At 48.4% G+C, this 15,903-nt stretch overlaps 1 protein-coding gene across 1 annotated transcript in view; it reads right to left on the reverse strand.

Annotated features, from left to right (window-relative positions):
* Positions 1–1,116: 1,116 nt before the first annotated feature.
* LOC118219861 (zinc finger protein GLIS2-like) overlaps positions 1,117–15,903 on the reverse strand; it is a 24,539-nt gene continuing 9,752 nt past the window's right edge. The window contains exons 2-7 of the mRNA XM_035403352.1: positions 6,348–6,552; positions 5,740–5,879; positions 3,743–3,925; positions 2,787–2,920; positions 2,325–2,443; positions 1,117–1,808 (exon numbers count right to left, since the gene is read on the reverse strand). Of these exons, the coding sequence (XP_035259243.1) occupies positions 1,117–1,808; positions 2,325–2,443; positions 2,787–2,920; positions 3,743–3,925; positions 5,740–5,879; positions 6,348–6,522 (1,443 nt within the window). The 5' untranslated portion in view covers positions 6,523–6,552. The remainder of the gene's footprint in view (positions 1,809–2,324; positions 2,444–2,786; positions 2,921–3,742; positions 3,926–5,739; positions 5,880–6,347; positions 6,553–15,903) is intronic.

Below are 15,903 nucleotides of genomic sequence, written 5' to 3' on the forward strand. Positions count from 1 at the left end.
TGTCGCCTCCTTTGTGTTCTCCCTCCCTCCAGTGTCCCAATATTGGAGGAGACGAGCGAAGCACGTTAGCGAAGCGGTTTCAAACTCGTCTCCTTACCTCGTTTCCTCCACACACTTCCAGGGAGGAGACAAGTGGTAGTGGGGTGATGGAGGGAAGGCGGTAAGGAGTCAAAAGTATTGAGACGAACCCTAAGGGGAGACCTGTGATAAGATCATGGGATCAAATAGAAGTTAATCAGTAAAGGTTAAACTAAAGGTCGCACAGAATATTAGACGTATTTCCTAACAGAAATGTGACTCGCCTTAATGGTGAGTGGATGAGCTGTTGCAACATTTGTTTTACTTGTAATGAATTTGTAAATTAATTTGGAATACTGTCCAGAATTATGTTAAGGTTTAACCATATGCTGTAAACAAAATTCTCTGTTAAAATAAAATATACATATATATTCTGTATTGATCGTAAGTGACGTGTTTACTTAGCATAGACACTTAGAGTAAAGTTTTGTAAGTATAAATTTGAGCACATACTGTTCCCCTCAGAACAGTAAATTTGAGCACAAGCTCAGGTTTGTTGTAACGAGGTGAGAGCGTTGTGTAGCACGTTGTCCGCTGGCAGGAGTCTGTTTGGAGTCAGTGTTCTCTGCGGTCAGCGCATTGGCTGGCCTCAGACACGCGCTGCCCGAAGCTTTCCTGGGTTTGCACGCCATTCTAAACGGATGACCTCTCTTTTGAGCGCAGAAGGCGCGGCAGATTTAACGGGAATTACCGGCGTGTCTTCGAAGCGACTGCGGCGTTCTCTGTGACATTTCGAGATGCCTTCCTTCAGCCAGCCTGACATGGGCACGGATTGTCGATTTGAAAAAGGTCACGTTTCACGCTGTGCCAACAAAGCAGTAAAAAAACCAAGAAATAAATAAAACGGACATGGCAGGGGTTTTCAATCTTGTGAGGCGACATCGGACCGATTCTCTCAGTGGCGACCACAGCCCCACGCTGCTGTCTGAGTAATTCATTGAAAAAAATCAACCGTCAGTTTGTAAGGAATTTGAATTTCAACCACACGCCGTCAGTCCCACCCCTGCCCCCTGCCCCCGGACCCCCCCTCCCCCTGCTTCAGTTGACCACAGCGGGCTTCATTGCCACCGGGGCCGGCGGTATGACCACCCAGGACAGGGGGCCGTGGCCCCCCCCTGCCGACAGGTTCAGCACGGCCCCCTGGAGCCCCTCCATCCCCTCCCCGTCCCCGTCCCCGTCCTCGCTCCCCTCCCGCTCCCCGGCCTTGCCCCGCCCGTCCCAGCCGTGGCCCCGCCTCCCCCGGCCCGCGGCGGAAGCGGCGAACGCCGGGGACAGGAGCGGTGACTTGGCCAGGCCCAGCGGCACCCCGTTGAAGGAGAGGAAGGGGCCCCCGGCGCTCAGGTCCAGGGGCCGGGGCCCCAGGATGGACAGGGGCAGGCCGCCCAGGCCCTGCAAGGCGTGGCCCCCGAGGAGCGCAGCCGCCGCCCCCGGGATGACAATGCGGGCCCCGCTGACGTAAGGAAGCTCCGCCCCCAGGTTGGCCACACCCCCAGCCTTCAGCCACGCCCCCCCCAGCCCATCGTGAGGGGCGTGGTCGGGGGCCACGGCGTGCCCGTGCGCCTTGATGTGCTTGCGCAGGGAGCTGGGGTCCGTGTAGCGCTTGAGGCAGCCCGCCATCTTGCAGCAGTACGGCTTGTCCACGTAGTGCGTGCGCGTGTGCTTGAAGCGGTCGCTGGAGTTGGAGTAGCGCTTGCTGCAGCCCTCGTACGGACAGATGTACGGCTTCTCTCCTGGGCATGAGACAGAGGGAGAGAGGCGGTGGAGAACGAGAGAGGGTGGAGAAAGAGAGAGAGAGGGAGAGAGAGAGAGGAGAAAGAGGGGGGGAAAGAGAGGGTGGAGAAATTGAGAGGGCGGAGAAATGAGAGAGAAAGAAAGAGCGAGAGAGAGAGAGAGAGAGAGAGAAGACAGAAAAATCAAGAAAAGTGATCAGAAATGCTAGAAGGGCCCACAGCCCTAGTAGCAGCCAGCCACATGGCCACACAGAGGACACAGGGCAGCCACAAATGCTCTACAGATGTAGGTAAACAATATGGTGCAAAATATCCTAATTGGTTTTAGTTTCAATGTATTCTATTAATACTTTGATTTGAGTTTACACTAACTTGTGTGTGAGTGGGTGTATCACACTCACCTGTGTGTGAGTGGATGTGCGTGAGCGGCTGTGTCACACTCACCTGTGTGTGAGCGGGTGTGTGTGAGCGGGTGTGTCACACTCACCTGTGTGTGAGCGGGTGTGTCACACTCACCTGTGTGTGAGCGGGTGTGTATCTTCAGGTTCTCCAGGCGGGAGAAGCTCTTACTGCAGGTGGGGCAGCGGTGTGGTTTCTCATTGGTGTGAGTGCGGATGTGGATCAGCATCTTATACCTGCAGAACATGGAGAGTGCATCTGTGGGTCTGTCACACACACACACACATGCACAGGCACACGCACACATGCACATGCACACACAATCACACACACACACACATGCACAGGCACACACACACATGCACACACACTCACACACGCATACTGAAAAACTGCTCACATGTCTGTCCGCTTTATATGAAATGACAGACAAGGTTACAGTTTTGAAACCGAGTGGGCATCACAAGTGAACACTCCAAATTAGTGTGGGTGAATAAATAAACGATCATCATCATCACAATCATATCTCCCTCCAAAATCTCTCCAATCAAGCACCGGGAGAGTCATGGACCCGCCTACCTGGCGTTGAAACCCCTCCCATTGCGAGCACACCCTTCCCACAGGCAGCAGTACCCAGAATTCTTTTCAGGCTTGACATGGAAATCGTTGACATGGTCCACCAGGTCCTGCAGAGAGTGAAAGAGCAGGTGGCACTGGGGAGGAAAAAGAGGGATGAATGAAGGAGTGGTGAGGATGAGTAGGTAAGTAAGACTGCAATACAAAAAATGAGCAAATACATTTAGTCGCATAACTTATCATGCTTGACTGGAAAGGACATTGACAAAATGCTCATTGACCATCAATGGCTATGGGTAGCCAAGTCAACAGGTTGACAGGTCCTAAAAATAACTGGTTCCTTTGTGAGGGACCAGTCAGTTCACAGTCATATCAACACCTGTGGGCCATGTTTAGATGCAAAGCACATCATGGACCTGGTTTGTAACTCACTCACTCACCAACTCATTCACTCACTCACTCACTCACTCACCCATTCACTCACACACTCACTTACTGACTCACACACTCACTAACTCACTCACTCACATACACTCGTTCACTGATTCAGTCACGTTTAGCAGGCTGAAGATTCTCCACAAGGGAGAGCTATTAGCACTGGTGCTTCACATCAATGGCACTGTGTGTCCTTGTTTTTGAAGGAGTTGGAGATTTTTTTTAAAAGAACAGCCAATTCAATGATGAAGCTCATGGCAATTTAATATTTTAATATTTTAGTTCACCACACTTTTGCCTGTTCTTCATCTTCCTCAAATGTTGAAACGTAAAATATATTAGCTGTTCATCACTATGGGCTGCTACTGGGCAGACGTAATTGGCCAATTCTGCTTTTGACTGTTTTATCAGACTTGATACATTTTCATTCCCAAAACTCTGCCCTGTGATTGGCAAATCACATTCAGTGGAGCTTTAAGCCCCGCCCCCCAGTCCCCCACACAGACACACTGCTTGTTTCCTACCTTCATCCAGCGACAGGCTAGTTGCTCGTCCATTGAAATTTCAGTAGCAGCCTGCTTGTCTTTGGGCGGGCCAATGAACATAGAGGACGGCAAGTGGAACCCGCCCCCTCCCCCGATTGGAAGGAAGAACTGGAGGGGCTGTGGCGAGACTCCGCCCTCCATATAATGGATGTGCCCGGAATCCTGAAGAGAAAAAGAGAGAGATGTCAACATGAGTGGATAGGTGTTGTCAAAGGTGAAGAAGAGAGGGTTTTGAGAGTAGCCACAAGGGCCCAGCTTCTGGTTCTCAACCTCACCGGATGTAATGTCGCCCCCTGCTGATGTCAATAATTTTTGCTCAAAAAGTTTTCCCATTGGGCTCCATTCATTTTTGATGGCAAAAATAAAATACTTCCACACAAATATTGACGTTAACTTTGTGCATTATATTAGGAAGGAAAATCACTTATTATTTATCTGAGGCAAAATATTTTTTTCCTACCACACAGACAAAGATATACATTTTTTATTTTTTATTTATTTTAGCCAATGTCTACGCTATCCTCGTTGTATATGTGATTTAAGCATGTGACCAAGGACACAACTGAGCATGTCTGTTGAGCAAAAAAACTGTACTTCCTGGTTCTGATGTGCTCCCCATACGTTTCTATTGGCATTGCTGTCTCTACATATTATATACTCTAAGAGTCACACCCCCAAAACAGGATACATTCTACTGTGCCTGCCGACATTTTTCATTAGTCATATTAAAATATTCTTTCACGTTCTTAGCTACAGCTGAATAATAATAAACCTCTCATCCACTCAATAGTTGTACTAAACATAAAGGCATCTGTCACATTCCACAGAGTTTAACATCTTCTCTGCCCTTCGAAACAGAAGACTCCCAGTGATCAGACCACGACACCATGGCAACAGGGGGCTCGCGCACTGACCATTCAGATCAGAGGTCAGAGTTCAGAAGTTAAGTGTCCACACACACACACGATGAAAGAGGGCAAAGGTAATGGGTGTGTGTGGGAAGGGGTGAGCGGGTGGAGACGGGAAACAGGGGCATTATGTCCTCATATTTCAGTGTCACGGTGTGTATCTTGTGCTCAATAAAAGATGCTTTCTTTAAGCTATCATCCTCGGCTGTACTTTAACCAGCCCCAGACACTCCCTCTGTTCCTGCCATACACGGTTCATCTCAGGACACATAATGACCATGACATGGAGAGAACACAAACATGCATATACGCACACACCCACACTCACACACACAGACATACTGTGCACACACACACACATACAGTACTCCACATATACACAAACATACTGTGCACACACACACACACACACGCATACTGTGCACACACACACACACACATACTGTGCACACACACACAGACAAACAGCCGCTCACATGCACGCACTCAGCTGACAAAATTGAATTTGAGTGGAAGTGAATTAGGAGACATGAGGTCTGAACAGCAGGGCTGTCCTCAGCCAGTCTGACTCAGAAATTGGGCCAGTTAAGCTCACACGGGCTGTTTCAGCTCACAGGGGCTGTTTCAGCATACAGAGCCTGTTTCAGCTCACAGGGGCTGTTTCAGCTCACAGAGCCTGTTTCAGCTCACAGGGGCTGTTTCAGCATACAGAGCCTGTTTCAGCTCACAGGGGCTGTTTCAGCTCACAGAGCCTGTTTCAGCTCACAGGGGCTGTTTCAGCTCACAGGGGCTGTTTCAGCTCACAGGGGCTGTTTCAGCTCACACAAGCTGTTAAGTTCACAGGGCGTGTTCAGCTCACAGAGCCTGTTTCAGCTCACACAAGCTGTTTCAACTCACAGGGCTTGTTAAGCTCACAGAGCCTGTTTCAGCTCACAGGGGCTGTTTCAGCTCACAGAGCCTGTTTCAGCTCACAGGGGCTGTTTCAGCTCACAGTGTCGTTTTGAGGTGTGATTTTTGTTTGTTTGTTGGTTTTTGGTGTTGGGTGTAAACGGCGCCCGCTGTGCTCACCCGGGACGGGACGGAGGAGGTCCCGCTGCCGTCGGACAGCTCCGAGGGGGAGGGGGCATTACGGGAGGAGGGGGAGAGGCTGAGGTCCACAGCCGGGGGGGTCAGGGACTCCGGCCTGTCCGGGGGGTGTGGAGACACACCTAGGGGAAAGCAAAATTAACAATGTTGCCACCCACACTCAACATTAACACTCAGGGTGTATCCAGAACCAAAACACCCTATTCAGAATGCCATTACATTGCATTTAGCATATGCGCTTATCCAGAACGACTTACACAGCTTTTTTCATAGCATTTATGCTGCATCCATTTACTGTATACAGCTCCCCCTCCAAAGTTTACCAATGGTATTCAGAAGATTTTCTCTTTTTTCAGTTGTTTTGCTAAATCTTTTGTTATTTGCACAATAAAATAACTGATTGAGAGGGCATCCATACTGCCGATTTCATAACCTGTGAGAAAAATATATAATGTGCGCCCACGCTAACAACAACACCACTGCATGCTTTCCTTCAATACCCCTGGCAAACACTAGCGCCACCACCCAGTGAATGTGACTGCTGCTCCCATCATGCCGTGCATGCGGGGGGTGGGGGTGACAGCGCTGACCTGTGTGGGAGGAAACCAGACGGGATGGGGTGCCGGTCGGCGCTCCGTCGTGGGTCGTTCGGGGCTGCCGGGTGCGAGCGGCATTCAGAGGGGCACAGATAGAGGGGGCGGTTCTCCACGCCCGGTCCCGCCCCTGAGGGAGTTTCAGGTCCAGCGGTTCGTCCAGAGACAGCATGGCTGCCTACACGGCCCAGGCTCTGCCCACCTGCGGACACAGCCAATGAGAAAAACTGTCTGTCATGGGACTGAGCAGGAGATGGGTGGAGTGTTCGTGTGATAGACACCCACACACACAGGTTGCACACACTGAAACCCTTGTTCAATTAAGCATTGCCAAGTGTAAAAGAAATGTACTACATACATGTACTACTCTACACGGATCGCTATCTACCGTGTGTGTGTGTCGTTGAATAGCTATATACATATGATGCATAGGAGACTGTGTTGACGAGTCTCCCCAAACCATTGCACCTTTCCCCTTATATGAGATCAAAGCAAAACACCAAGTCATCAAATAAAGACACAATCATACAAAACAGTACTTTAATGATCCTGCTTGTGCTATCTCCGCAAGCATACCACACCAGGTTAACCTTCGTATCTGGGTGGGCGCTGACCCATACGTATCAAGATCTTTAGTCATACAACACCTTGCTCCCCACGACATCAGCTTCCAACAATGCAAAACATGATTACCCTGTGTGGAGAACCTAAAATTCACATAATGCTGATCGAGTAGGATGCTTTGTAACTGAGCTCTGTCTCTTTCTCACACCTTGGTCACTCCCAGTCAACACAGTAAACAGTCTGTTTTTCTTTGGGGGTCTGATAAGGGCCACACTATAACAGTAAATGTAAATGTTAAATATAAATGTAAATGTTAAACGTAAATGTATTTGAATGCACACACACATCTACAAACACACACAGACGCATATACACATATACATGCACAGACGCACACACAGACAGACACACACACACACACATGCACACACAAACCGACATACGTGATTATCGGCTGATGTCAGGTTTGAAATGTAAACAGAGCTGTTAGCTCCGCTTTTACGAGAGCTTGTTCCTAAAGTATGACATTTTTTCCACTACTTCACAGAATTCATTGTGAACTCATTTAGAACAGATTTAGGAGAATGTTTACAATCCATACTGCAGAGTCACCCCACCAGCCACCAGCAACAACTGACTGCTGAATCACACATGCTCTCTCTCTCTCACACACACACATACACACACCTACACACACATGCACACACCTGCACACATACACACCCTCGCGCACACTCTCTCATCCTCCCCACCCTCTCCCCCTCTCTGTCACGCACACACACACACACACACACACACACCCCCATCTCCCTCTCTCTCTCTTTCTCTCTCTCTCTCACACACACACAAACACCCACATACTGGCCTACAGTCCACAATACAATCAGACAGAGCAATATATTCACATAATGTCAAACACACAGTGTCCAACACACCAGACAGGTAGGCAGGACATCCACATCCACAGTAAATCTCCTGCAGCAGACAGAGAAGTCCTCTGTATTATGTCATTTGTTGAAAAGGTAATACCGCCACTCTCAGCATTGAGCATTAAAAACAAAAAACAGCACACTTACTCTGTGCATTTAGCCAAGCGATATTGTTTCACATTGACTTCCTGTGTATGCTAATAACAGCATAGCGCTGAGCGGCTTAAAACGCTGCTTTCCTGCAGGATTTCCAAATCCTTCTGAGCCTAGAGCCTGTTTAGTGAGTGAGTGTAGACATCTTTTGTGTGTCCCACACCCTTCTAAAATGTATCCTAGTATGTTCAAATATGGGATTACTTTGCCAAAGAATTGCTTGTGCGTGCAGCATGTGTAACGGGCGTGGCATTTGATTTGACAGGTATGAACATCTTTGTCAAGTGAATTACAGACTGTCAGTTATTTCTGTTGTGTGCTATTTTCACAGTGCATGTCATCCCACAAATGGCCCACCAGTCCTGCCCCATGATTTTGGAAAAACCGCTTTACTGGATAGAAATGTGTACCAAACATGCAGTATGGCCCCCTGCTGTGCTTTACACACACACACACACTCACACATTCAAACACACAGTCTCACACATACACACACACACACAGTCTCACACACATGCATACACACACACACATACACACACTCACACACTCAAACACAGTCTCACACATACACACACACACACACAGTCTCACACATATGCACACACACACATGCATACACACACACACATACACATGCACACACTGTGGTGAGTTCAGCTGAAGGAGGCTCAGACTGACATAACTGGCCCTGGCTGGAGCAGCTGGTGATTTATGGCTGAGATGAAGTGATTCAGAAGTGATTCAGATTGGCTCTGGAGAGTCCACTGGGTTTCTAGTATACCCCTGTACAGTGAGACTCCGTGCAACCAATCACTGCACAGCAAGTCTCTCCACAGCCAATCACTGCACAGCAAGTCTCTCCACAGCCAAGCCCAGTGGAATGAATCTCTATGTAGCCAGTCCCTGCAAAAAGGAGTCTCTATATAGCAAATCATAGCACACTGAGTCTCTACACAGCCAGTGGCAGCACGGTGAATCTATACAGCCAATAGCAGCTCAGTGAGTCTCTACACAACCAATTCCAGCAGAATGGGCCTCTGCACAGCTGATCACCACACCTTGAGCCTTAACAAGGCCAATTACAGGTCAGTGAGTCTGCACACAACCAACAGAATTATAGTAAGTCTCTGCATAGCCAATCACAGCACATTACATGACTACACAGCCAATCACAGGACGTGCCCGATTCTCTGAATGCTTCTGTTGGGGCGTCATCTCCAGGACTAAGCACAAAGGCCCTCCCTCACACATCACTTCCTACCATTTGTAAACAATTATTGGCACAAGTTGGCAACAGCAGCCATAAGTCCTCTCTTCACATTCGTCAGCCCCATTTCAGCACTATCCCCCATTACTTTGATATCTGCAGAAGTGGTACAGTCCTTCCCAGTGGGACAGGTAAGTTAGCATTGGAACGTTACACAGCAGCAGAGATACAGGGGGGTGGAGAGGGGTGAAGACACAGATAGGACAGACACAAACAGAATCTCAATCCTGGAGTTCAGAAATGCACACATGTCCAGAGAACACTGCCTCTGTGTGTCTTTTACAGTGTTTTTCCCATGGTAAACACACACACACACATGCGCACACATGCGCACACACACACACACACACACACATACACACACATGCTCTCCTTCTCAGCTCTCACACCCCAGTTCTGCCTGCCACTCCCTGGTAGGTCCTGTTCATTCTCTCACTCTCTCTCTCTTTCTCTGCCCTTTCCTCCCCTCCCTCAGTCTCACTCCCCCTCTCCTTCTCTGTCACTCTGCCTCCCTTTCTTATTCCCTCCCTTCCTCCTCTCCCCCTCTCCCCTTCTGGAATCTCCCCTTCAGCTATTTTTTTTTTACCTGCCCCGCCCTTAAGGAGTCATTGATTAACAGAGTGTGAGAGGGTCTGGCAGTAAAGCCAGGAACCAGCCAGTCAGAGTGAGTCTACAGATCCTGAGGGATCTGTCACATAGTCCTGTGCATCACTGCTAATCAGTGTGTGTGTGTGTGTGTGTGTGTGTGTGTGTGTCTGTGTGTCTGTGAGAGAATGAACTTTCGGAGTGTGTGTGTGTTTGTGTGCGTGTGTGTGTGAAAGAGTGTGTGAGAGCGAGTGAATTTGTTAGTGTATGTGAGTCTGTGTGTGTGTGTATTTGTGTGCATGCGTGTGTATGTGTGTGTGTGTGAGAGAGAGAGAGAGTGTGCATGTGTGTGTCTGTTTATGTGTGATGGAGTGAGGGAGTGAGTGTGTATGCGTGTGTGTATGAGTGAGAGTGTGAGTGTCTGTGTGTTTATGTGTGTGTGTTTATGTGTGAGTATGTGTGTCTGTGCGTGTGTGTATTTGTGTGCATGCGTGTGTATGTGTGTGTACGTGTGTGTGTGTGTGAGTGTTGGTCTTTGTGTGATGGGGTCAGGTTGTCTTTGTGAAACCAGCTCCCTGCTTTGAAAGGCATCTTTGTCTCCCCATCTTGTGGAGTAAACACAGGCTGGTGCAGTTTGAAAGGGAAGGGGAGGGGTGCAGTGGGTTGAATGAAACGTCCTGTGTCCGCAGTTACCCCTAAACCCTGATCCCCAGCCTGTTCTGCCCCCTCCCTCCCCCACACTCTCCATTACGGAAGTCAAAATTATCCACTTCCTTCAGGCTGGACATGTTTCTCTTGGTGAGTGTGTGTATGTGTGTGTCTGCGTGTGTTCATTCCCACACCCATCACTGTGGTGTGAACAAATGTCTGACCTGACCCAGCACGAGAGGCAAGGGTCAAGAGCTTAGTGTCCTAGAGAACATACACAACACACTCTTCTTTTGTTCCACCAGCAGTAGCAAGCCAGCAATAATACATCTGTGTGACTGTCCCCATAATGCTCATGTATTACTGTCCCCTTAATGCAGCTGTGTGAATGTCCCCATAATGCACCTGTCTGAATGTCCCCACAATACACCTGTGTGACTATCCCTATAATGCATCTGTGTTACTGTTCCCATAATGCACTTGAATGACTGTCTCAATAACATACCTGTGTGACTATCCCCATAATGCATCTGTGTTACTGCCCTCATAATGCATTTGTGTTACTGTCCCCATAATGCACCTGTGTGACTGTCTCCATTGTGTATCCATGTCCCCACAATGCACAATTACATTACATTACATTACAGGCATTTGGCAGACGCTCTTATCCAGAGAGACATACAACAAAGTGTATAACCATAACCAGGAACAAGTATGACGAAACCCCTAGAGAGAAGTACCGGTCCAAGTGCAGGGAACAACCGCATAGTACAACTTGGATGTTTTCACACAATGTTTTCACACAGCCAGTTCCACATACTGAATATCCAATGGCAACACAACGAGCTTCAACACAGTAAATCTCATCACAGTGAGTCTGTATAACCACCAGAAGAGGCTTCTATAGACAACACCAAGAACGTCCGCAGCACAATGTGCACGCAACAACAGCGGCAAACTGGCAGCAGCAGCACAGTCTGCATTTTTGACATTATTTCCTTGGCAGACAAACATCATCTGTAGCGACTGCAATAGCTTGTTTATGTACAGCTTTCCTCAGTCTTTTCTCGCCTGCTCATTTTACACAGCTGGATATTTTCTGAAGGCCTTTCAGGTCTGGTATGTGCACAAGGGCCGGACAACATCAGCACACACCAGGGAAACACAGCCTTCATCCTCCGGGTACAGAGCGCAGCTCCTCAGCCACATGTACAGCCTGCAGAGCGCGCACATAAGACAGTGAACTCGGGGACCTCTCTTACATGCCTAGAATCCATAGATCAGTGTTCTGCCAGACCCCTCTACCCCTCCCCTCGCTCTCCTCTCCCATCGCTGGCCATCACGCCCCCCCCCCAGTCCCCCCTCCGTCCCTCTCCTCCTGTGACCTCCCTCTGGGCCGAGTGCCAAGATCCTAACTGATCCGCACGCACCCTCCACCCCTCAGCCCACTCGCTGACACACACACACACACACACACACACAACCACACGCCCGCACACACACACACACTCCAACCGCAGTCCCCACCGAGGCCACCCCCCCTCCCCAGCCCATATCACACACAGCCAAAAGGGAGAGATTCTTTCCCGCCCCCCCACACACCCCAACCCCCGCTTCGCCCCGCCCGTCCCACTCAGCCAGACGCCACTCAGACAGGAAACCTCAGTTTCCACTGCACCCTCAGCCAGCCTCTCTCTCTCTCTCTCTCTCTCCCTCTCCCTTGCTCCCCTCATCTCTCCCTCTCACTCTTTTTCTCTGAACTTTCTTTACCTCCTTCCATCCATCTTTCGTTCTCCTATGCTACCACTCTCGCTCCATTTTTCTGCCTCTTTCCCATTCCCTCTCTCTCTTTCAGCTTCTCTTTCCTTCTCTCCCTCCACATCTGTCTTTTCTAATTTTCTTCCACTTTATCTCTCTCTCTCTCTTTCTCTTTATTGTTATAACATTGCAATATATGTACTGCCAAAGCTTTACCTAAATGCATTACATTAAACTTAAATATAAACTACAATAGTATTATTATTATTATTATTATTATTATTATTGTTATTAGTATTATTAATAATAATAATAATAATAATAATAATAATCTCTCTTTCATATATAAAATCAAGTTGGCTTTGGAGTCAGTAGTATCGCTTGGTCTCTGACATTCAATTTCCTTTTCTATGTAAAATGCCCCCACTCTCTCTCTCTATCTCTCTCTCCCCTCTCTCTGTTCTTCTTCTCTACCTGTCAGCACTCACCTCCTTTGTTCTGTAATTCAGTAATTGAACAGCGCTGCTCTCAGGTCAGCTTGCATCCAATTTGCTGTGACCTGAGGCATCTCTCTTTTCTCTTCTCTCTCTCTCTCTCTCTCTCTCCCTGTAAAACACACTGTAACCTTAAATGGCATTATGTAACTATGTAACTAAAGAGTAAACACAGGACAGTCAAAGGCCGGAAGAAAGAAAAGATTTATATTCACATTTAGGCATTTAGCAGAGAGGGAGACAGAACAGAGGAAAACGAGAGGTGAGAGGAAATACAGAAGGAGAGAAGGGAGGGAGGGAGAGACGGGGGCGGGGCGGGGGGGGGGAATAAGTATCAGCCCAGACATGTCCAGAACAGGTCAGAACAGGCCCAGGAAGCACCGTATATAGAGACAGAGAGAGAGTGGGGGAGAGAGGTAAAGATGGGGGAAAGAGAGAGAGATACCCATGGAGGAGAGATACAGGGAAAGTGGGAGAGAGAGGGATATGCCTGTGTGTGTGTGCGTGTGTGCATGTACATATAATTTACAAACCAAGACTACATTAAATTTAATTTGGCAGATGTACAGTAAGTGCATACTGAAGGTCACTGGAACAACCACAGAACACAGGGCAGATAAGGTACAATTCTCACAAAGTACCAGTTCTCCATTGCCATGATCATCAAGCCTAGTTCACTTAGTAAGCATAGGCTAAGTCAGTACCGTCATGGCAAGTCAAACTAGAAGTGAGGCATAATTATAAGAGATATGATGAGGAGCTACAACATCAAGATGATAGCACAAGTGCAGCACAAGTGCTCGATGAAGATACGAGTGTAACACGAAAGTGCTTGAAGAGCAAGATACGAGGATACAAGTGATCAGACATCAACGCGATCTAGAGAACAGTCGCTGTATTTTCTCTCTCTCTCCCTCTTTGCCCCTCCCTCTCTGGTTAGCGAGTCTGGCGGGAACCCTCGTGTTCTGGGACACTGGTGACACATTAACAGCAGCTGGAGCAGAGATAAGGAAACCAGCACCGACCTCTTTCATACATTACACAGTTGGCGCTCTCTCACACACCTCTCATTTTCTATTCCTCTCCCTCCTTCTCTCTCTCTCTTCTAGCTCCCCCCCTCTCTCTCTCTCTTCAGCCTCTCCCTTTCTCTCTCTTTCTTCCCTTTTTCTCTGTTCCATCTCCCTCTCATACTCTTTCCCTCCCTCTCTCTCTCTCTTCCGCCTCCCCCACTCTCTCTCTGTCCTCGCCCTCCCTCTCTCTTACACCTCCGTGTATGTTTTAGCTTGTCATCTGGAGGTTGGAATGTTGAATGAGATTCAGATGTGAGTGGTGATTGTTTATGTTTTTAATGTATGTACGTTGTAATGTGAAGCATTACAAAAACAAATATCTATCAAACAATAGTCTAAAGTCTAAAAGTCTCATTTTACTCACATTCCACATTCCGTCCATCTATACCCGCTTATCCTGGGCAGCCTCTCCCAGCATGCATTTGGCGAGAGGCAGGAATACACTCTGGACAGGTCGCCAATCTATTGCAGAGCACACACACCATTCACTCACACCTATTGGCAATTTAAAGTCTCCAATCAGCCTACCTGCATGTCTTTGGACCGTGGGAGGAAACCGGAGTGCCAGGAGGCTACCCACACGGACACGAGGAGAACATTCCAACTCCACACAGAAAGGCCCAAGCCGGAACATTCAACATTATTTGTTTGAAATTGTTGATTGTAGTTACTTAAGGATGGATGGAGTAGAGATATAAAGTGAGAAAGAGAGAAATGGAGGTTGGGAGAAAGATAGAGGGAGGGAGGGAGAGAGATGTAGGAAGAAAGTCTGTAAAGGGAGGGTGGAGGGTTTTGCTGGCTTGATGAACTGGAAACTTCTACCACACACCAACCACTCCACTTTCATTGGACTGTTTCTAGCCAATTGCTGCTGACTGTGTGTGTGCGTGTGTTTGTTTGTGGGTGTGTACGTGTACGTGTGTGTGCGTGTGGTACCACACCCCGTACACACGCATCCTTTGTCATATAATAAAAACACAGAGCAAGAGGCAGTCATGACACTTCTTCCCTACCCCCCCCCCCCCCCCCGTCTGTCACACACAGACTCTCAGATTCTCACGCCCAGCTGGCTTGTTGATTTGAACATGGATGATGGCCTCATAACAGGGTTGACACCACTGAGGGGCATAAAATAACTCTAACTCACAGACTGGGAAGAAAATAAAGCCTGTGATCTGAGCCTGAAACTGAGAAACATATCAAAGTAGACCTACAGAACTAATGTTTTCCTTCACCCAAACCCCTCTCTCTCTCTCTCTCTCTCTCTCCCTCTCTCTCTCTCTCTCACATACACACACGCACACGACAGACAGTGATGCAATCCACAGTCTCCTGCCTGCAATCAGCCGGCCTGGAGAATGTCAACAGTACAGGGGCGTCTCCGGACCATGCAGAGAGAGAGAGGGGCTGAGGGAGAGAGAGAGGAAGGGAGGGGCATGGAAAGAGGGAGTAAGAAAGTAAGAGAAATTGAAAGCAGGACAGAGAGCGGGAAAGACAGAAGGGGAGAAAGGGAGAGAAAAAAAGAGCACGACAGGAGAGAGGGACAATGGTGAGATCATGATTTTTGACATTACAATAGCAACCCTCAAGTTACCCCAAGAACCCTGTGGAGCACCTCCATATGGAGAACAGGGGACGATGGGAAGGCTAAGATAAGCTACACTATATGACCATAAGTATCTGGACACCCCTTGGTCTGAGGCTGTTTTTCATGGTTTGTGCTAGGCCCCTTAGTTCCAGTGAAGGCAAATCTAAATGCAATCACATTCTAGATGATTCTGTGCTTCCCCAACAGTTTGGGGAAGGCCCTTTCCTGTTTCAGCATGACAGTGCCCCCGAGCACACAGCGAGGTCCATATAGAAATGGTCGAGAACGGTGTGGAAGAACTTGACTGGTCTGCACAGAGCCCTGACCTCAACCCGATCCAACACCTTTGGGATCAATTGGAAAGACAACTAAGAGCCAGGCCTAATCGCCCAATCAGTGCCCGACCTGATAAATGCTCTTCTGGCTGAATGGAAGCAAATCCCTGCAGCAATGTTGTTACAGCAGCAAAGAATGGACCAAATCCATATCAATGC

Source organism: Anguilla anguilla, chromosome 2 (assembly GCF_013347855.1).
Source record: "Anguilla anguilla isolate fAngAng1 chromosome 2, fAngAng1.pri, whole genome shotgun sequence".
Classification (NCBI taxonomy): Eukaryota; Metazoa; Chordata; class Actinopteri; order Anguilliformes; family Anguillidae; genus Anguilla; species Anguilla anguilla.